Genomic DNA, 21,674 nt, shown 5'->3' on the forward strand with positions numbered 1-21,674 from the left:
AACTAGTATTGCATGAACGATTGGAAAATTTGGTCACATTGCAGTCGTCACAGTAATCAGCCACCTAGAGAAATGGGATAACCAAAAATTTACTCATATTCATTGTAAAGACTCTGTATTATCTTCGCGCTGTAGAAAATATTACAGCCGTAATTTGGACTCTAGGTGATTGAAGCCTGAGCATCCAGTATTGCATTCGGGTCATTATGGAACAGTAAAGGAGGGAAAAGGAAACAAAAAACAAATATCTAAAGCCGTTTACCATGCAAACACCCTAACTCAAGTTTAAAAAACACCCCGTGAAGTGACGATGGCCACGCATCCATCCCAAAGATCTTTTTAATGTACTGCATACCATACCATTCTATATTACAGCCCTAGCAGTCACCTATACAACACCGTCATTCTAAAAGAGCCTAACCTTGGCAGCAGCGGTGCTAGAGGCACTCGCTGTGGCACTAGCACCAGAGCAAGTCACGCAACCGGTACCGGTCTTTTCGTAGCCCCGAGTGTCGTTGTTATTTTGGCCGGTAGGTTGGTAAAGATTAAATGGAATCTTACTGGTCAAGCTATCGGACAGAATCATCTTGCCGGCAATAAGTGGACCGATCAACAAGGCAAGGAATACGATGAACAAAACGAAGTAGATGACAGCGTATCTCCAAACACGTCTCTTTCGTAGCTTGGATTGCTTCAACGAGTAAATTGGAGGACGAATTTGTCGACTGGGAGAAAGTTAGCTTGGAACCTATGTGAGTGATGCAGTGGAAATAAACATACCTTGGACGAAGCCAGAAGAGCATCACAGAATGAAGCTTGTCAACCTGAGGAATGGCGATGACAGGAAGCATGATGAAGAGAATGAGATGACCAAGAACGAAGTCACCAGCAAACATTCCAAGCTCAGTGATCTTGCAAAGGAATTCACGACCAGGTTGGGAAATTGAATGCCAACCCATGGAATACCATTTACCAGTCCAGAAGGCGATGTTGGATGTATCGGTCTTCAATTCTCTGGTCAATGTCAAACTGATAATGAGCTTGTAGATAAATCTTTGAATGGCGGCCGAGGCAATCATTCCCAACAACGTCTTGGCGAAGTTAAATCCTTCCAAGAAGAACATGACCTCGAAGAATACTAGGCAGAAGACGACGGCGAGAGCGTGTGCAATAGCGGCGAGAACTGATCCGAATTTCTTGCAGCACATGCCAAGGAGGGGTCCCATACAACAAGCCATACCAAACATTGCACCCAATACACCAGCGTTGACTGCAATAGGAGCACCGGCTACAATTGCCACACGAATCAAGCCCGCTGTGGCTTTGGTCTGGGCGCCATCGTTGTTCTTTGGGATGACACCTGTTTGAGCGTTGATGAAGAGATATGGAATCAAGGTGAGAGCGACAATTATGAGCGGTCCAAGAATTTCACCGAAGAACAGGTTGGAGAAAGATGCACGAGCAGTATCCCCAGACATCTTGGCCGATGGGTCTCCAAGAATCTTGCGTTTGTAACCTGTGATTCTGGTACGCGAGAGACGACAGAAAGCAATCCAACTTGATGCGTGGGAACGAGAGTTTCCGCGAGACAACCATCTCAAATAGTCTCTGTAATCAATGAAGAAATCGTTCCAGGCAAATTGATGAGGGTTGTACAAGAATGGTGAAATACACAAAGCAAGGAGAGTAACCCAGAAGTAGACCAACGCAGCTTGCCAGACGGTGATGGTTGCGAACAACAACATCATCAGTAATCTAGCTCCGAGATAAATCGAAGGACCAGCAAATCGAGAGAAGAGAATACCGAAGGGGATACGAGCAGTAGCGAAACCACGACCAGTTCCGATATACCTGGCACCACCGAAAGAAAGATCTTGTTGGACAGCGTTGGCATAAATTTGACAGACGAAAACTTCGAAGAAGGGTGACAAGGAGCAGAATTGCTTTCCGAGACGAGTAGCCGCACGCCAGAAACCACGTTCTGTCAATTCCTGAACCGTCAAAGGCACGAAGGAAATGAAGAACACAATGAAAATGGAGATAACGCAACGATATACCCAGTTGGTAATAGGAACGATGTTTGCACAACCGGTTGGGAAGAGCGCATCGGTGATGGGGACGTTGACGTTGTAATTACACTCAATGACCTGGTTCTTAAGGGCTCCCAAATTGATTAAGCAGATCATGAACAGGTTGACAGACAACATAATAAACATGTTGTTCAAATGGAAACCAGGATGGGCGTAGTAGAAGGACAAGAAACGATCGATGGGCAGTTGAGTACCGAGGTAATAGTACTCTCTTGACAACATTTGTTCACCCATACCAGTTCCAATCTTTGTAGTGAAGTTGAGAATCGAGCCAAAACCAAGATCACGACCTTTACCGCATTGATAGTACTCGCAATGCTTGATGCGACCTCCACGAAGAAGTGCGGTCATACCAGCGTAAATATCCTCGTTGAGATGAAGACCTTTTTGAGCTTTGGAAACACCACCTCTGGTGGTCATGAAAATACCGTTCAAGAAATCAGGATGTCCATAATGGAGCTTACCACCGATGGTAGAAAGAGTACGTGCGAAGAGTGTACCGAACGTTTGTTCCTTTCCGGCAGCGATATCTCCCAAAACACCAATGTTCTCAGAGAAAATATATTCACGAGCACCGAGAATAGCAACAGGGGCGACCTTAGGATTGGAAATACCAGGAGTGTAGGGAGAGACGTTTTCAGTCGTCATTTCCTCAAACTCGGCCAAAACGCTACGAATCTTCAAGCACTCTTCCAAATAGTTGTCTTGATTGGCATCAATGAGTTGAATGTACTCACCACGATAGAAGATAATGGCATGGTTTTGGTTGTCGGATTTTCCATCACCCAAAATTGGGTTACCAGAAAGTTGAATACGGAACTTGGGTCTGCGCATTCCATTTTCCATGATTTCAGAGTGGCCATCAATGAGAGCGGAGTAGAGACGTGGCTCTTCACCTTCGGCAAGAGGAGCTTCTTCATCCAAGTAAGCGATTTGAAGATCAGGGTAGGCACGGAGAAGAAATTCGGTGTTTTCCATCTCCTCTTTCTTGAATTTGGCGTAACGTTGCATAGAAACACAAAGCTTGAACTTGCGGCGAGCCATACGCTCAAGTTCGCGCTCGAGCTTGTCAGAGTTACCACCGAACATTTGAACAACCTCAGGGTTCTCTACACGGTAGAGAAGCTTGATGGCACGGCTATAGTTCATGAAACCAGAGATTGTACGGTAAAGAGTTTGTGCTCTCAAAGAAGCCCAGATACGTGTGCGGAGAGTGTACTCGGGAGCGGCCGATTTGAAACCAATGCAGTAGAACGGAAGATCGTCGATCTTGCTCTTGGCAGTGTTCTTCTCCTCCTTATCGTAATCGCCATTGAATTGAGAAGTCTCGTCGGCAAGAATCTTAGTATCCTTAACGAAGCAGTCCCACTCGTGAGGGTGCAATTGCTTCAAGTACTCAAGCATAGTAACACGGGAGTATGGCTCGTCTTCACGAATAATCTCACGCAGCGAGAACAAGATCTTCTCTCCGTAATGAGGAATCATAACAGTAAAGGTTGGCATGTTATCGACTGGGAGTGGCTCTGGGATAGGAGTGGACAAAGATTGGGCGAAGAAAGAGATACGACGCTCGGCTTCACTCTGACTTGGGAAGAATTCCGTTTTGAAAGAATGATCTTCTTGTGAGACGAAGAAAGTTGGGGCTCGAAGAGTTCTCTTGCCTTCTTGTTCAGATGGCACTTGGTGGTAGAGAAGCTTTTGGACGTGGTCGATGGCAAGGAGATGCTCTCTGTACATGGAAATAACGATGGCGTTCCAAATCTGAGAAATGAGAACCTTTGGCTTGTACTTGATCTCCATGTCAGTGGTGGCGAGAACCTTGGAGTAGATACGCTTTGGCAGACGCGAGAAGATGTTTCTCCATGGTGTCCAGATAGAGACACCAAGGTAGAAGGACCGAGCCACTGAGTAGATAGTGTTCATAATAATGTACCACATGAAAGTATCCAAGAAGAACAACGTAAGATCAGTAACGAACATGAGACCAAGGAGAATCTTGGGCTGCAATTTGCAGAGAACGTCGCCGAAAATAGCATCACCGGCACAGTAGGAAATTTCCATACTAGCCAAGTATCTGATAGGATCACGGAAGGATAGAGTCAAAAAGACGTAAGATTCAGCAAGTTTGGCTCCGAAGACCGTGATCCAAAGGCCATAAGACATCCACATGTCGTTGCCTGTCAGACGAGGATAACTCGCAGTGAAAGTTTGACTGGCAACGTATTGTCGAGAGTTTCTGGTCAAGTAACTACCAAACAATCCTCCCATCGGCATTATCGAGAAGAAGAAGTAGGTAATCAGAGCAATGAAGAATTGGACAATACCCAGGATCAAAGCAATCTTCGTCTTTTGTGTGTTGGGAATGATGAAGATGTAAACACTGGGAGCGACATTGAGAGCGAGAACAGCGAGAAGGAACAACAGCTTCTTGGTCAAATGTTGAGCACCTGCCCAGCGACGAGGAACGTAGGACCATTCGCAAATTGTAGCTATAACCATGAGAAGACTTGCAACACCACCACCCAAAGCGACTGCAGACCATTGTGCAGAGGCTGGAGGTTGATTGTTCTCTTCTTGCTTGTAATTCTTTTCCAAAAGGGTGGGGGAGTTCTTAGCAGTGAAGAACCAGAATGCACTGATATGAATGACCCAGATACGATTGAAGTTGACCAACATGTGGAACCAGGAACGAGTTTCGCGATACGTTTTGAAGAAGACCTTATTCCAGTTGACATCCTTGAGCTTGAGATAACGTTCCGCGGGGGAGAGATCCACTAGACGAGACTTGTCTTCCATAACGATTCTCTCAATACCTTCAGGATACCAGAACAGTTGATTACAGTCATCGTATCCGATAATTTCATTGTGATCACGTTCTCGACGAACATATTTACCATCCTGAACTTCGTAACCTTGATCTCTGCAGTATTGGTACAAAGGCGTTATGACATGGTTGAGGTATGTGAGTTCCTCTACCGGCTCAACCAAGTTTTGGCAAGCGGGCGAGTTCAAGTAGTCATCGGCACATTTGAAAATGAAGCAGAGAAGTTCGGGCATAAATCGGACTTGGTTGGCTTCACCCCAACAGAGGAGGTAGAGGGCCAATTGACGTACTCGGTCATGTTGAGACATGCGGTTCATGCGAGTCTTCCATCTGTACTCAGCAGCTTCGAGACTGTTATCGCCCTCCATCTGCTCCAGGGTCTGGGCTTCATTTTGAGGATCTGGTGCTGCCGCCTTGGCTGCTTTGCGGGCTTTGCGAGTACGACGATCTCCTTTGCCAAGTTTCATGTTGGCAAATCCTACAGCATCATCAAGATCGAGATGAGCGGCAAAATACCATTTTCGGTAGTTGGCATTGTCACCACCAATGTAATCTGCGTGGAGAGACAAGAGAGCTTGATTTGGAGTCATACGCGAAGCTCTCGAATCGAGCAGAATCATCAAATGATCGTACACATTCCTCATGCTGTCACGTTGGAAACCAAACTTGGCAGTCAAATCCAGGAAGATATCTTCGATCTCTTCCTTCGATAAAGGAATTTGAGCGTCGGAGGTCCAGGCGGGATATGGCTCCTTGGATCGTTGTCCAGCCGGAAGTACATTGTTGAAGTCCATTCCGTAATTTGGCGTTGACGCTCCGGACGATCTGTTGCCACCATATGAAACCTGCGAAGATGGCGGTCTGTAACCACGACCACCCATTTGGCTCTCGTTGTAGCTGTTGTATCTCTCATCGCCGCGGCCATAGTAATCCATGTCGGTGGCTCGAGCCATATCTGATCTCATGGTAAAGTCGCTGAAAGTCTCAGAATCCTCTTCTGAATCGCCCCGACGCTTGTCTGGAGGTGCTTCGCCAGCTGCTGCACCACCCTGCTCGTAGTACTGGTCGTTGTAGTATTCATCTTGATATTGGCCTTGGTGTTGATCGCCACCTTCGTAATATCCTCCCTCTTGGTGATATGGATTGTTGGCATCAGCATTGTAGTAGCCTCTGTAGTGTGCAGTTAGCTTCCGATCTACGAAAAAAAATCACCGAGGCCCACTCACGATTCATCATAGTACCCTTCACCACCTTGCTGCTGATGGCCTCCATGACCTTGCTCGTAGCCAGCATTGTTGTCGTAATATTGTTGACCTCCGTGTTCGTCCTGATAATAAGATTCGGTGTTACCGGGCTGATGGCCGTAGCCTTCGTCGTATTGGGCACCTTGTTGTGGGTGTCCCGACATGATTGCGTGTTAAATTATTTACTGACGGATGGAATGTTAACATTGAGATCTCCAAAGGTCTTCCGAGGTGAACGGGCGCGTTAAAGTACTGTTCCTTTGCCCCGGCATTCGTGGCGGAGGTGCGAGAGTGGAAAGGTGAATAAAACGAAGAATGAAAATTAATACTCACAAATTAAAGGCACATTGGAAGAGTGAATGATTCCGTTGGAGTCTTTGAATTGAGAACGGGCTGAGCAAAATGCTTGAAATGCGGTCAAAAAATGATGGTCGTGATGTAAATTAAATAAGACCGATTTTGCTCGTCTTAACCGTGAATCTTTCGAGAGGATGAATTGAATAAAATGGAGGATACAAGGACTTGACCTCTTTTCGAAAAAGGTTTACTTTTCCGAGAGAATGTCGAATGAGTTGTAAAGAGTGACTATTCAATTAAAAAAAAGATATGTTGATGGTTTGAAGAAGGAAGCAAATGGTGCGAGATTTCCCTTCTGTTTTCTTCCCCTTTATTTTTGGTGATTCGTTGCTGCTTTGGTCTTGTTGATTTTCGTTAGGGCGGCTTGTTGTCCTTCCTACGAACTCGAACTACCTAGTAAACTTTTGATACTGTCGCGTCTAAATGGAACGAAACAGGAAAGATAGCGCTGAACGAGTGTTTAAAGATTTACAAGATCCAGTTTACGGACAAAGTAGTCAACACGAATCGAGAGGGAGAGGGAGAGGGAGAGAAAGCGAAAAGCACACTGAGAAAAAAGAATATCGTTCCTTTCTCTCGAGGTTCTATTCCAAAGGTGTTGGTATAGTTGTCGAGGTGTGTGTATGAACTTTCCCAAGAATGAGAGATTAGGGAGAGGAAGAGAGAGAAAAAGTGGTGAAAGAGGAGCAGCGAAGGATTTTTAGAGCACTATCAGTACTAGGTAATTAACTTAATAATAAGGAAATTCGGTCTACGGTTCAATGAGAAAATCAATTTTGGCACTAAAAACAGGGTGACAGTTATTTAATTCTTGAGATGGGAGAGAGCGGGGGGGGGGAAAGGTTGTTTTCGTCAGTAAGATATGAATTGGGTGGATCTACACAATAGCTAAATAGAGTACTGGCTCGAGTCTGGTCCGGTATGGGAGTCTGGGATGCCAGTCCAGTCTGGGATGCCAGTCCAGTCTGTCGTGCACCAGCAGAAATATCCATCTCGCTTTGGGGGGCAAGAGAGTCAAGAGACAGACAAATGATACCTGATATTTACCAAAAATAAAAGAGGCTGGTCTCTGTGGTTGGTGGTGGCTGCACGCTTTCCATTGGTTCCGATGATTCACATATCAGCATCCATTGTGGTGATAGGTAATCTTGGGGAACGAAAGGGAGAGAAGAATACTTCCCCATGCAGTTAAGATGCGTGTACACATGTGGACAGTCACCTCGCGGTAGACAGCAGAGAGCATCTAGAATAAATTTAGATACTCTGGGAGTCTAGGTAGCTGCTGCACTAGGGACCAAATAAATGGAACTGGGAAGCTTTGAAATGGTTCAGTTTAATAAGTTGGATTGACTCGTCGACTACCTACCGAGGACTCAGGATGGGCATCTCGAGAGATTCAGGAGACGGATAATGCTGACAATTGATTGTGATTGGGAGGGGAAAGTTCTAGAGTCCGGATCATACCTGGTAGCCAGGGGCAAGTATGAAGAAAATCATGAGAAAGTTACCCGGATAGGATTTTCACCTTGCTGCTTTTGTCCTCCGATGGCCAGCTCCATGCCGTTTTTATGTTTTTATTAAATTCGTTCATTTATTACAGAGGAGGTCATCAACTAGTCTCGAGGGGCTCGTAGTGTAAATTCTATTCACCATTATCATTATCATTATCATTAAGTTATCGTGTTGAACACTTTGCTAATTCAGGGGCACGCAACAAGCTTGCGCATCAATTGACCCATACCTACCTCGAGCCATACCTACCGATACATCATGCTCCGTACAGTGGAAAGCTTCGCCCATTGCTAATCATCTACCTAACCTCGAGCTACTCGCACCATAGATAGATGGATATATATATATATATACATATAGGTTATTAAGGTCGATAAAATAAGTACCGCTATAGGAATACCTTTTCCAATTTTCCTTTCCTTTCCTTCTCAATTCAATTGGACTTAACCATTGACCTGATGCGTCTTTCTCTTCCCCAAGTCGATTCGTTGTCAAAAGCTTGTCTTCTCTTCAATCCACAGATGCTATCGATATCTTAATGCCTCATGGTATTATTCTATTGTATGTATGTCAATATTGCCATCGATTTCTAATTGCTTTTCAAAAGAAAGACCATGGATTATCATGGCACAGCATCATCGTCTCCTCTCGTGCCCCTGCTGCTTATTAGCCTGAACCAACAGGGACGGATCCATAATGGTTTCTTATCTGCATCAATCTATTTATTCCTACAGCGCTGCTGTTGAGAGCTTCACTTTTATTCCAGATCATCATATTTACATCTACGATTCTGCTCTTGTATCCTCATCGGATGGGCCATTAGGCCGTCGGTTAGGTGCCCGAATTCATACCACATACACGCATCGATATTATTGATAATCCGTTGATGTGATGAAGCCATTGACGACACTCAGTCATATCCCGGGTGGAACGAGATGATCCTCTTCCAAACGGTCCAGAGGAGATGAAAAGGGGGATAAAACGGCAACTGATCGGTGGTGAGTGGATGCGTCGAGTGGGTATGTGCCACAGTCAAGTTGGAACAAAGGCGGTGCATGCATGAATGATACTTTGCAAATCGACCAGGATATACGACCACTTTTATTCGGAAAGATCTCGAGCTATCGACAGGGAGTCGGAGTCGGAATCGATATTTACTCCCTTAAAAATTGTGTTATATAGGTAAAGTGCTGCTTCAAATGTTTGAAAGTTCAATAGCAGAGCAGTACTCTGGAGATTGTACCGGGTCTATTAATTTCCTCGAAAAGCAGCAGGTATTCCGTTGAATTACGTAGTGATGAAATCCATTATTGAAGGCTGAAGCGCGTCGACAACCCATCCACTCAGAAGTGAGAAGTGCTTGAAATTTCTTCTAGCCTGGACTACTAGGTACTCAACAACAAACTACCTACTCGGCCACTATTTATCGTTCATTCTCTGCTATGTTAGACTTCCGGGGTTCCGAAGGCTTCCCATCCGATCAACAATACAGGCGGGTTGTGAAAAACTAATCAGGCTAGGTTCTCTTGATTCGTGCCTCTTTTAGTCTCCTAAAATAGATCAAACTATGTTCCAGTTGGGTGGCGATTCCAGATTTCCAATAAGCTATCATTGGATACTGTAACAATAATGTCCGAAGCTTAACATTCGACAGGATAAATACGATATTGATTGGTAAGATTGAACTGATATCAGAGAATATTGATGGGAACTACTGCAGGGCCAAAACTAAGAGCAAATGTCCTTTCAAGAAGTCTACATAACCAACCATCTCCCCCATTTCCCATCCGAATCGAACATTTCTGCTCGTATTTGATCCAGAATGTCTTTGAAGCTGAAGGTGGTGGTGCACCAAGACGCGTTTTGAAGAGACAGCCGTTTAGATGACAAGTGGAAGTATCGTGGGGCTTTTGCTGCCAGTAGATACTGGGTACTCTGTACGATTTTCCATCGAAGTACCATCTCGGTGACAGCATGTGATGAAAGACTGTATATCGGTAATCGATTGACATGAAGATCCTCGAGGTCCTCGGGTAAGTTAAGTTTCGAACGTGATGCAGGAGTGTAACATTCGCCTTGCTGCACAACAACAATTGGAGGGGAGAAGTGACATGGCTCAAGATTCACTTGCGTTAATACGAGCTCACTACGACTTTGTCAAGGCGGCTGATTTGAGGGAATGGGAATGAGAGATAATCCTGTGTCAGCGTCTGAAAAGATGTTGTATTATGTACCTAGTATGCTCAGCCTACCAGTGATACCAAATTCAGACGGAAGCTGTTTGTCAAGTCAGGCCTTCCCGACCAATAGAGGATAGAATGCAAGAGACTGTATCGTATTCGAAATCTTGAGGTTTGATGGATATTTTATACTCGACTACCTATGTAGGTAGGTAGGGAGGTCTTGACAACAATCTTCTAAGAGGGAGGGAAAAGCGTATGAACATTCAAACAAAGCCGAAACAGATGTCTACTTTCAATTTCATTCAATTTGTGTGTCCTCTGGATACCATCATATATACCCTTTTGATGAGATGATTGATTTTCCACATCCGCACCATTCCAAAACTACATGTCTCGATTTCTCCCATCCGCACTTCTCAATTCGTACCAAACAGTCCGAGTTATCAGACCAATGATTACTCCTTAATTTACGAGTTGGGGCAGTGCGAGAGTGCTTCGAGAAGCATGCAAATTAGGATCAGCCAATATCCCAGACCAAACCATGGACGTGTTTAAGCTTTTACGGAGTCTGTTCAGATTATTTAAGAGGGCCCTACGATAGTAAGTGTCCAGAAAGAACGGCTGTAATCATCGAGATATGTGCTAGGTGGGTTTGTGAGCATTCCGTACAGCACAGTACCAGTCGGTAGCACACATTGTATACTGACCAAAGATGTTTGTGAAGTGGTTGTGAGCGAGGTGTAGGATGGATGAAGTTGATGTTGATGGATTTTAGTTATTTACCTACGATAGTAGTTATTCATTCATTCATCCATTCATCCATCCATCCATCCATCCATCTGCCATCCAGTCACGAGTGAACAATCCAACAACAGGGTCAACAACACCTACCTACCTAGCAGCCTACCTAGGTGCTTCAGAGGCATGTACTACGTATGAAACTTACGAATGGCCAAGAATTTAATCCAATGGAATCCATCCATTCATGTGATTGGCTCATTCCCCTCTGTCGGCACGCTCCTTCCCATGCTTCTCCTTCCCACAAGTAGATTCAAGGTGGAAAAAAGTTTCCTGAATTTCCCAGGTAGGCAATCGGGATAAAAGAGGATTGGGACCAAGTTCCAACAGACCCAATCTAATCTCTATCTAGTCCAGGAACATTTCTTTCTTTAGCACGACTCTCTCTACCAAAGTACCAAAGTGCTTTCGTAAATTCGTACCCATCTCCACTCCGAATTTATACCATTGAATCATTCTCCCGTATCCCCTAAATTATTCTTCCAATCCAAATCTCCTTGCCACACTTAATGGCACCGTGTTAATCATTCCACTTCCACACTCCTCGACATTCATTTGCTATCTTTCCATTTCTCCAGCAATCCCATCTCCAACTCACTCTAGTTAGGAAGACAGTCATTCGTTCAAACACACATTTCTTTTTTCTTTTTAACTAGGACATCTGCCGTGCAAGTCGTTGTTAGAGAAGGAGAGATTACATCACCAACACACTCGTTCTTCCCTATTCCAAAACTCACCTGAGACGGAAATATCTTTAGCAAGCAATCGGGTTGGGATTGGACTCTTGAGTTTTCATCTCATCATCACAAAACAACTTCTCACATCTATCTATCGTCAACAAAATCAACATTATAACACTCCCACATTGGTATTTCAATTAGCATCATGAAGACCTTTGGCTTTGCTTCAGCAGCTGCTGCGGCATTGACCGGTGCTTTTTTCGCATCGTCTGCTGCCGCGGCTGATCTCCCTCCTATCGTCATTAAGGTATGTCATGGATCGGTCCATCCGACGTTGTTGGAAGGCACTTTAAATGCTGATTCATATATCAGGGCTCCCACTTCTTCTACGAGAACGGTACCGAATTCTTCATTCGTGGTGTAGCATACCAACAAGACGTTAACGCCAACACTACTTCCGACGCTACTTTTACCGATCCCCTTGCAGATGAAGCTGGTTGCAGGCGTGACATTCCTCTCCTTCAAGAGCTTGGCACCAATGTCATCCGTGTCTACGCTATCAACTCCTCGTTAGACCACTCCGTCTGTATGGGATTGCTCAACGATGCCGGAATCTATGTTATCCAAGATTTGTCTAACCCCTCATCCTCTATCAATCGAAACGACCCAGAATGGAACACCGATCTCTTCGCTACCTATGCCGGCGTTGTCGAGTATGTATATCTTGTACTTGTTACCCATCGTCACCTCCATCTTTCTGGCCTTTCACTTGCATTATGAAGGAAGGGGGAGGGTTATCAATTCATCGTATTCTTTGTGTGCTAACATTCCAATTTTAGTGCCATGGCCAACTACTCAAACGTCCTCGGTTTCTTTGCCGGTAACGAGGTTTCCAACGATGTCAACAACACTGATGCCAGTGCTTTCGTGAAAGCTGCCGTCCGTGACATGAAGGCTTACATTAAGACTAAGGGCTACCGCACTATCGGTGTTGGTTATGCTACCAACGATGATGCCAACATTCGAATTGATTTGGCTCATTATTTCAACTGTGGTGATGCTGATTCTGCCATCGATTTCTGGGGTTACAACATCTACTCGTGGTGTGGTGATTCTTCGTTCACTAAGTCTGGATATGATCAAAGAACTCTCGAATTTGCCAATTACTCCGTCCCTGCATTCTTTGCCGAGTACGGTTGCAACGTTGTCCAACCACGTCAATTCACTGAAGTCGGGGCAATTTACGGCGACAAGATGACTGAAGTCTGGTCTGGTGGAATCGTCTACATGTACTTCCAAGAGGCAAATGACTATGGTAAGATATGACTTGCAAGCTTTTTCGAAGCACAAGCTGACAAAACTTTAGGTCTCGTCTCGGTTTCAGGAGACTCTGTTAGCAAGCTCGCTGATTTCACTGCTCTGTCCAAGCAATTGGCCTCTGCCACCCCTAGCTCCACCAACTCTGCTTCCTACACCGTTACCAACACAGTAGCACAAGCATGCCCAGCAACCGGTACCGCTTGGGCTGCCTCCAGCAACCTTCCTCCTATCGCAAACGCCGAGCTTTGCGAATGTATGGTTAAGTCTTTGTCCTGTGTCGCCAACAGCGGTATCTCCGGTAACTCCAGTGCCGATCTCTTCAACTATGTCTGCGGTTTGGATAGCGCTGCCTGTGATGGTATCTCAAAGAATGCTACCACTGGAACTTACGGTGCCTACTCCATGTGCACAAGCGCTCAACAATTGTCTTTCGTATTTGACCAATACTACCAAAACAACGGCAAAGCAGCTACTGCCTGTGACTTCAGCGGCAATGCTAAGACTCAAACTGGTGCCAAGAGCTCAACCTGCTCAAGTCTCATCAGCCAAGCCGGAACCGCAGGAACTGGAACTGTTACCAGCGCACCAACTGGTACTGGATCTTCAAGCAGCTCATCTAGTTCATCCACCACTACTAAGAAGAGTGCTGCCGGTGCTACTGTCGTCCCACGTTTCGACTTGGGATTGTTGCAATTGGGTGCCTATGTCGTGGTTGCTGGAATGGCAGGTGCGGGTATGATCATGTTGTAGATGATATCATTAGCATTTTTCGGCGGTGGATATCTGGCTGTCTGGATGAAGGTCTCTTCATTCGAAAATTGATCGGGTATTAATATGTCATTCATTCCTTGATAGTCATATCATGTTGCCTAGGCGTCATTTGGTTCCTCTTCTCTTGGCACCTCACGGCGTCAATTGGAGATTTTAATTTGTATATTAAATGATAGACTGAAGAGATATTTAAGATTGTGAGGAAAGCAACTTGCTATTGTGAATTTGAGATGACATGCGATTTCTCAAATTGTGCTCACCACGAAATATGTACAAGCCTCTATTCAAGGCGATTTTAGATGCCCTTGATGTTGAAATTTGCACACAAAGGCCTCAATGTCTAGGCATGTATCCACATAATCAAAGTTATCTAAGCGAAAAGCACATCATCACTGGCTAGCTTACGACTCCGATGACAAGCGCGAATTGGTGTGTTTTTCTTTGTAGATAACAGATGACTTCAAAAGGCCAACGATTCTTTTGAAATTTTACTTGCTTTCCAATCCGATTTATGATTTAGATCTCTGACTGGACTTCATCCTCTCTATCCGATCGTCAACTTCCAAATTGATTTAATTATCAATTGGAGAAGCAGAAGTTGAAAAAGTGTCAGGGAACGTGCCTGACATTGCGGGGAAAGGAACAGATTAAACAAAATGGCGGACGTAGCAGCGGAACTGGAAGAGGGGGGCTTCAAGAGAACCTTGAAGGACTTGTTTGCCGGGGCTGCTGGGGGTGTAGCTCAGGTTCTATTGGGTAAGTGAGATGTTGTTTTCATACTGGGGTGTAGTTTTTGGGGGATGTTTTTGGGTTGGTTGGGATAATCACGTGGAGGTAACGAGATATGTTGAGAAGTGGAATTGTCTTCGAGTGATGGCAATGGTTTGTGGATTTGCACATGCCCTTTGGCGAATATTCCATAGTTTTAAAAGTCAAGTCTGGATCTGCTTTCATACTTGTTCACAAAATGAAAACACCATAACGAGCACTTCACAAGAAGATGATCTAACCTCTTCCCCAGGTCAACCCTTTGATATAGTCAAAGTTCGTCTCCAAACCACTACACAGTATGCAAATGCTCTTGAAGCCGCTCAAACCATCTACCGCAATGAAGGTGCTCTCGCCTTCTACAAAGGTACTCTCACGCCTTTGATCGGTATTGGAGCCTGTGTTTCCGTCCAATTTGGAGCTTTCCACCAAGCTCGTCGTTACCTGGAAAACTACAACACTTCCCGCAATCCTCTTTCCCCAGGTCTTTCCTATGCACAATACTATGCGGCGGGTGCCTTTGCCGGTATCGCCAACTCTGGTATCTCGGGTCCCATTGAGCACGTAAGGATTAGATTACAAACGCAGCCTCACGGTGCAGGAAAACTCTACAATGGTCCCGTGGATTGTGTTCGCAAATTGTCAGCTCATGAAGGCGTTCTCAAGGGTCTCTATCGCGGTGAGGCCGTTACCATTATTCGAGAAGCGCAGGCTTATGGTGTGTGGTTCCTTTCTTTCGAATACATGATGAATAGCGACGCAGCCCGCAACAAAATCGAACGCAAAGATATTCCGAGCTGGAAAATTGCTTTCTACGGTGGTCTAGCCGGAGAAGCTTTATGGTTGGCTAGTTATCCGTTTGATGTTGTGAAGAGCAAAATGCAGAGTGATGGGTTCGGTAAGGAGATGAAGTACAATGGTATGAGAGACTGTTTTGCAAAGACGTGGAGAGCAGAAGGCGCAAGAGGATTCTGGAAAGGCATTTTCCCTACGTTGTTGAGGGCCATGCCGGTTAGTGCGGGTACTTTTGCCGTGGTGGAAATGACCATGAGAGCTATTTCTTAGATGGCTGAAGGAATGAGAATAGTTGGTGCATTTAGTAGCCTGATGATTACATGAGATGATGAGAGCCATGCTGCATGTCCATTTATATGAGCTATCTTCGGAGAGTGAGAGCGATCATGGTATGGTATGGTATGGCATAGCATAGCATTAGCATTATAGCGGTGAATGAGATATAGACATCTACGTAAAGATTCCTTGTATACCAGAATTCGCCAATGTCTCCAAGTACCTGTCTTCTTCCAGCTCAAGTACGTAAATGATGAGCCAGAGACAGCACGTTGCTCGAGGAAACCCCCCTCCCCCCCCAAAAAAAATATAATAAATTCTTACGTATTACCTCCAAGACTCTCAGATTTTACACAGTCAAATTCCGAACGTGGTAGAACTATCCATTCATTCGACTCCATGCTCTCGTTCTTTGTCCTTTGATTCCCGAGGTCTCTTTTTTCCCTGAATCAACTATGCCCTGGATTTATTAGTGAGTCTTGTCTTGTCCTGCCTCTTCTCAGACTTGGGCATATCTTGAAGTTGGGGGTGGGAGAGATATTTCCGAAGGTGGAATGGCTACAAAGCAAAGTGAGTGATAAGTATGTTTTGATGGATGGTTCATTTTTATTTTTATCAACGTTTATAGTTTATATCACTGCTGTGTTACAGGGGTAAGGAAGGGGATGCTGTATAAAATTTGATTATGTGAAGGGTACGAGTAGTGAGGTTGTAATAGTTATTGGCATGAGCTTTGCGTGGCAAGAGCCGGATTGGGTATAGAATAGATAGGTAGGTAGGTTATGTGTCTACCATGTCTTCTATCTTCAAATCTATCGTGTTTCTAACCTTTGTAAATATTCCACCCATCAAGATCTCGCTAGAGTTATTCAGATCCCCCTTCCCCCCCTCCCCCCCCCCTTTGGTGTGGAAATTTAGTTGTTGAGTTGCTCGCCGGTTGACTCTGCAGTAGCCGATATTTATGAGTTGTACGAGCTCAGTAAATCCATCCGTGTATTTAATTCATCGTTTGCTCTCATCAAACCCGACCTTTTCGTAATCATAATCATAACTAAAACTACAAATTCAAGTATCAACCTCGGCCATGTTGTAATGACCCAACTGCTGCGCATGAGCTGCCGCTTGTGTCTCCCCATGAATAATCACGCCACAATCTTTACACTTGATAGCCATACCTCCTGTATCAGTATAATAATGCTTCTCTCTCAATTTTGAGCATAGTTCTACTGCTTTAGCAATTATGGTATCGTCGGACTTATCGAAAACTCGAACGTCGTTTTCGGGAGTTGAGGAGAAGGGAGAAAGGGCTAGCATGTCATAATGGATTCCAGAATAGACCAGAACACATCTATTGTTGGAGCCAGATTCGTGGAATTTGTGGATGGAGAGGGACTGGGTATTGTTAGTTTGTGGGAAAATTATTGAGGGTCATAATGGATTGGGTTTCTCGTGGGGAATGGGAATGTCAACTATTATTGAAAAGGGGATGACATACTTGAACATCGACACAAACGACTTCTATACCAAAGGCCTCGGCCAAAATACCCATCTCGATAGCTCCACCCCAAGCATCAGAGGTTTGAATCCAGCGACAGTAGTCATCGGGCTCTTGTTCTAATACGACTTTACTATAAAGTTCGGGGTTGCCTTGAATGGTAGAAGCTACGACGGATCGAAGCTCATGCATGGAAAGGTCATCACCAGGAAGAACTGCCGTTCCAAAAGCTCGGAAAAGACATGAGTTATCGTCTGGCATGACACGGAGAACTGGAAGACGTTAGTGAAGTGAATAATAATCTCGGATGAAAGACTTACCAAGTGTAGCTTGAAGTTCTGGAATTGGAATTTCAGGTACATCTTCAGCGATACCTCTCTTACGCGAAAGTGACACCGGAGCTGCAGAATTCGATGTGTTTTTCGCATCACCATGCATACCAGAGAAAGAAAATGACTTCGCCTCTGCTGTTTGTCTATCTTTTACTTGAGGGGCGATAGATGAGGTTTTAGAATTAGAAGGTGAAGTCAATTTTGGTGATCCCACAGATTTACGTTCTTCTCTTGAGCTAATCGTAAGTTGTTCGCCATTTAACTTGATGTCCAACTTGCTCAGAGGTAATGAAGGCTCGCTTTGAGAAAGGAGAAGCGGTTTTGGCGGATAACCATATTTAATATCGAAATTTGTGAGAGATGTCTTTGAGGTAATTTCGGATATGAGATCACTGATTTTGGCATCGTCAGGAAGAGTTATGGTGGATGTCCCTTCGGGTCCTCGAACTCGCATTCGCGGCATCTTTGATATCTGGGTTGGTGTTGGCACGTGGGTGTCGTCGAAAGCGATTCGGTCGGTACGTGGTTTATATGGACAATACTACCTTGAAATATGTATGAAAGATAACAAATTTAATATCGTCGTAAATCCGTGAATCTTATAAATTAATTAATATTTATCGCCTAGAATCGTTTAGAACCGTATTTAGTTTGGAGAAGAATGTTGTGGCAAAATAAGTGAATGATGTCCACCCCTTCCAGCTGTTCGCTGTTCACTTCGGCTTGAATATCCCACGAGTCACGTGGCCACATCCTTTGCCCGACCAGTTTCCGTTGCTTGTGGGGATCGCGCTCCAACGCGATTACTCGAGCTCCCTCAAAAAGCGATCAAATCCTTAGCAACACAACCCCGCGATATAGTTGCTAGATTCAATAAAAAAGATGGATTCGCCTGTACCGGCCCCGATTCCAGATGAATCAAGCGTCAAGACAGAAGAACCTAAGACTTCCAATGATGTTGAAATGACCGATGCGCCAGAAGCAGAGCCTGAACCCGAACCCCAACCCCAACCCGAACCAGAACCAGAAGTAGAAGCAGTAGCTGCAAAGCCAGAGATAAAAACAACGGGAAATGCGCCAGAACCTGTAGGTTCCCTTGCGACGGTCGACGGTGTTACGAAGGATGGATATATTGTTATGAATGAAGTTGTACACAAATTAACGGAATATCGCACGGAAGAGTATGTCCATTGTGGTTTGCGCATTTGTTTTTCTAGGGATGCTAACATGAATCTAGCGGTTACGATATCTCACAGCTTTTTCAGCGCATGCTCAACAAGAGGTTTCTACCAGATTACTTTGAGGTGATTAAGGAACCTACCGCATTCAGCACCGTTAGAGTATGTCATTTCTACCTTTCAGATGCGCGCGAGTGCATTTAACTGACACACTGATAGCAAAAAATCCTCAAGAAGCAGTACAAGAGCTTTAAAGAATTCGTCCGCGACTTTGCCCTCATATCTCATAATGCACAAGTTTACAACCGTCCGTCTGCAGCTGCATATCATGACGCCATTGCGCTCAGAGAGTTATTCAAAAAGGAAATGCAACAATTGGTAGATGGAAAGGTTATTACCGCGGAGGAAGCAGAGATGCCGTATCTAGGAGAGCTCCCACCCGTCGAAGATTCACCACCACCTGGCCCTGAAGACGAAGAACAGGAGGAAGACGATGAAGACGACGAAGAGGATGACGAAGAAGACGATACCGATGATGAGGGTGTGAAGCGAAAATACAAACGCAAAATTCGACGTTCGAGCGTGAGCAGGCGCGATGGTGGTGCCGATGAAGCAACAAAGGAGCCCGAAGTACAGAAAAAGCGCGGTAGACCACCTAAGGTGCATACCCCCATGGAAGCCCGCATAAACAATATTCTGAAGGGATTGAGAAAATTCAAAAATCCTAGGGGAGAGCTTAAAATTGCACCATTCGAAAGATTGCCCGATAAAACAAACATGCCAGAATATTACCAGGAAGTCAAGACCCCTATGGCAATGGATCTGATTAAGAGGCAGGCAAAGCGCAAGAAGTACGAAACTGTGGGCGAGGTTCTGAAGGATATAGAGCTCATGTTTGAGAATGCCAAGGCATTCAATGAGGAGGATAGTGAAGTTTATACCGATGCAGTGTTCCTTCAGAATGAAGCTAGAGCCCTAGCTGAACAAGAGAAGAACAGACCAGATGAAGACTTTGCTTCTGAGGATGGAAGAATACCTCTCAAAGAAATCCTTTACAAAGGCGAAATGTGGAAGGTTGGAGACTGGATTCACATAACCAACCTTAACGATGTTACAAAGCCAGTAGTTGGGCAGATCTATCGAACCTGGCGGGATATCGCAGGACAGGACTGGATCAATGCTTGTTGGTACTTACGACCAGAGCAAACAGTTCATCGCTATGATAAACATTTCTACGAAAATGAGGTTGTTAAGACTGGTCGCTATATCGATCATAAGATTGATGATGTTGTTGACCGTTGCTTTGTCATGTTCTTCACAAGATATTTCAAAGGACGTCCCCGTAACTTTCCTGCGGATAAGGAGATCTATGTTTGCGAGGCACGTTACAATGAAACTGTATTCAAGCTCAACAAAATCAAGACCTGGGCCAGCTGTGTCCCAGATGAAGTGAGGGAGAAAGATTATGAAATGGATCTCTTTGACACTCCAAGGCCAATGAAGAAGTTTCCGAGCCCGATCAAACATCTGCTCCGCGATGATGCTACAGAACATGACGAGACTCCAAAACCCACTAAGGGCGTAGATGGGGCACCTCCTATCGTCGGAGCTGTGCATAAGCTACCTCGTGCCGAAAATGTAAGTTCTATCTCATGAGATGTGTCAATCTATATATTCTAACACTATAAAGGACTCTCCACCACCATCGCCCACTCCACCCGCCGCATCTCCTTTACCAAATACAGAGCGCAGTCGTCCACCTCCCACAAGCGAAAGACCTCGATTTGACTCACAGGGAGATATATCAATGGGTGGAACAACTCCAAGCGCTACTGCCTCGCCAATGATCAATCAGCATTCAGCTCAACCGGCATATACGCAATCATTTGCACAAGCTCGGCCATCTGCATCTCCAGCGCCTCCTCAGCACGCTCATTCATATAGCTCGCACGGAGCCACGCAAGCCGTACCACCAACTCCGACATACCAGCCAACAACTTCATACAACCATCATACTTCCTCCACTCCCACCACCGCCACCCATCACCACTCCAACCCACTAGCCAACTACCAAAGTTATCATAGCAGCAGTACACCACGTGTTGGTGGCTCTGGTTCAAATACACATAATTCTCACGGGAACGCATATAATCCACCACGTGCAATTGAAGTATACACGCTTCCAGATGCAGCAAATTCTGCCATTCCACCCGACGTTCGATCACAATTTCACACGGACGAATTCGGCAGGGTCATTTTCTATACTTCTCCTCCGCTTGAATCCAACCCAATTCCGGAAGAATCACAAGTTTTGGGTCATAGTTTGAAGTATTTAGCCAACAAAGTACGACGTAAGGAGGAGCTTGAGAAGAAACGCAAAATCCGTGAAATCGAGTTGGAAATCGAAGCTAGTGAAAGATCAAAGCGTGCGAAAGCTGAGGCAGAGGCTAGAAAACAAGCTATACTTGACACTCAAGTTAAGTATATTAAAGCCTGGACAGAGGACTTGCAAAAGGGTACAGAGGCACTTTATAAACAGTTAAATGGTGCGTAGTAAGAGAAATTCGGGAAACAAGAAACATGAAGCATAAACCCTTGAAATTGGGAGAACGAAGGCACTATGATAAAGAGTGGCGTTTGTGACATCAGGGTGTACGAACAGATTAAATCTATTTGGGTTTGACTGGCGTATTTTGGCGTGGAAGAAATTGATCGCGAGGAATTCAAATCCTCAAATTGTACATACTCAAGAGGAACTTGATAGACAGTCTTGGAGCCGGGTAAAAGCCGTTGGGTTATCACTTACAAACAAATAATATATCCTTCTTATGAGTTTTATACGATCTATCTTGATTTTATCGGCGAGTGCTTCATGTAGGTATAGGTACCTAGTAGGTATTAGAACATCGCATCTGGGTACAAGACTTTTTGTCATGATTTGCATTTGGCCTACAATTGGATGATTGTGTATCTCCTTCTCACGAAATTGACGGCGATTGATGTAGAAATATTTCAAGAAAACAGATTGAGAATTTGATACATGATATGCAC

The 21,674-nt window shown here is 44.8% G+C and overlaps 5 protein-coding genes across 5 annotated transcripts; 3 read left to right on the forward strand and 2 right to left on the reverse strand.

Moving 5' to 3' along the window:
* Positions 1-406: 406 nt before the first annotated feature.
* On the reverse strand, positions 407-6,322 carry EAE98_010991 (uncharacterized protein; the record flags this gene model as incomplete). The annotated part of the gene is made up of 3 exons (XM_038958613.1): positions 407-725; positions 781-6,084; positions 6,141-6,322. 3 exons carry the CDS (start codon positions 6,320-6,322, stop codon positions 407-409), a joined length of 5,805 nt encoding a protein of 1,934 aa, XP_038804978.1.
* Positions 6,323-11,893: 5,571 nt separating this feature from the next.
* On the forward strand, positions 11,894-13,758 carry EAE98_010992 (uncharacterized protein; the record flags this gene model as incomplete). Its single annotated transcript, XM_038958614.1, has 4 exons — positions 11,894-11,995; positions 12,061-12,401; positions 12,528-13,003; positions 13,055-13,758. The coding sequence occupies 4 exons, from the start codon at positions 11,894-11,896 to the stop codon at positions 13,756-13,758; spliced, it is 1,623 nt and encodes a 540-aa protein (XP_038804979.1).
* Positions 13,759-14,435: 677 nt separating this feature from the next.
* On the forward strand, positions 14,436-15,612 carry EAE98_010993 (uncharacterized protein; the record flags this gene model as incomplete). The annotated part of the gene is made up of 2 exons (XM_038958615.1): positions 14,436-14,535; positions 14,801-15,612. The coding sequence occupies 2 exons, from the start codon at positions 14,436-14,438 to the stop codon at positions 15,610-15,612; spliced, it is 912 nt and encodes a 303-aa protein (XP_038804980.1).
* A 914-nt stretch (positions 15,613-16,526) lies between these two features.
* EAE98_010994 (uncharacterized protein) lies at positions 16,527-18,105 on the reverse strand. Its single transcript, XM_038958616.1, has 3 exons — positions 17,434-18,105; positions 17,114-17,385; positions 16,527-17,010 (listed from the first exon to the last, which is right to left on the reverse strand). Exons 1-3 carry the CDS (start codon positions 17,906-17,908, stop codon positions 16,684-16,686), a joined length of 1,074 nt encoding a protein of 357 aa, XP_038804981.1. The 5' UTR covers positions 17,909-18,105; the 3' UTR covers positions 16,527-16,683.
* A 149-nt stretch (positions 18,106-18,254) lies between these two features.
* EAE98_010995 (uncharacterized protein) lies at positions 18,255-21,511 on the forward strand. The gene is made up of 4 exons (XM_038958617.1): positions 18,255-18,626; positions 18,683-18,785; positions 18,843-20,261; positions 20,314-21,511. The coding sequence occupies exons 1-4, from the start codon at positions 18,328-18,330 to the stop codon at positions 21,175-21,177; spliced, it is 2,685 nt and encodes an 894-aa protein (XP_038804982.1). The 5' UTR covers positions 18,255-18,327; the 3' UTR covers positions 21,178-21,511.
* Positions 21,512-21,674: the final 163 nt, after the last annotated feature.

The sequence above is a fragment of the Botrytis deweyae genome (genome assembly GCF_014898535.1).
Source record: "Botrytis deweyae strain B1 chromosome Unknown BDEW_043, whole genome shotgun sequence".
In the NCBI taxonomy this organism is placed as follows: Eukaryota; Fungi; Ascomycota; class Leotiomycetes; order Helotiales; family Sclerotiniaceae; genus Botrytis; species Botrytis deweyae.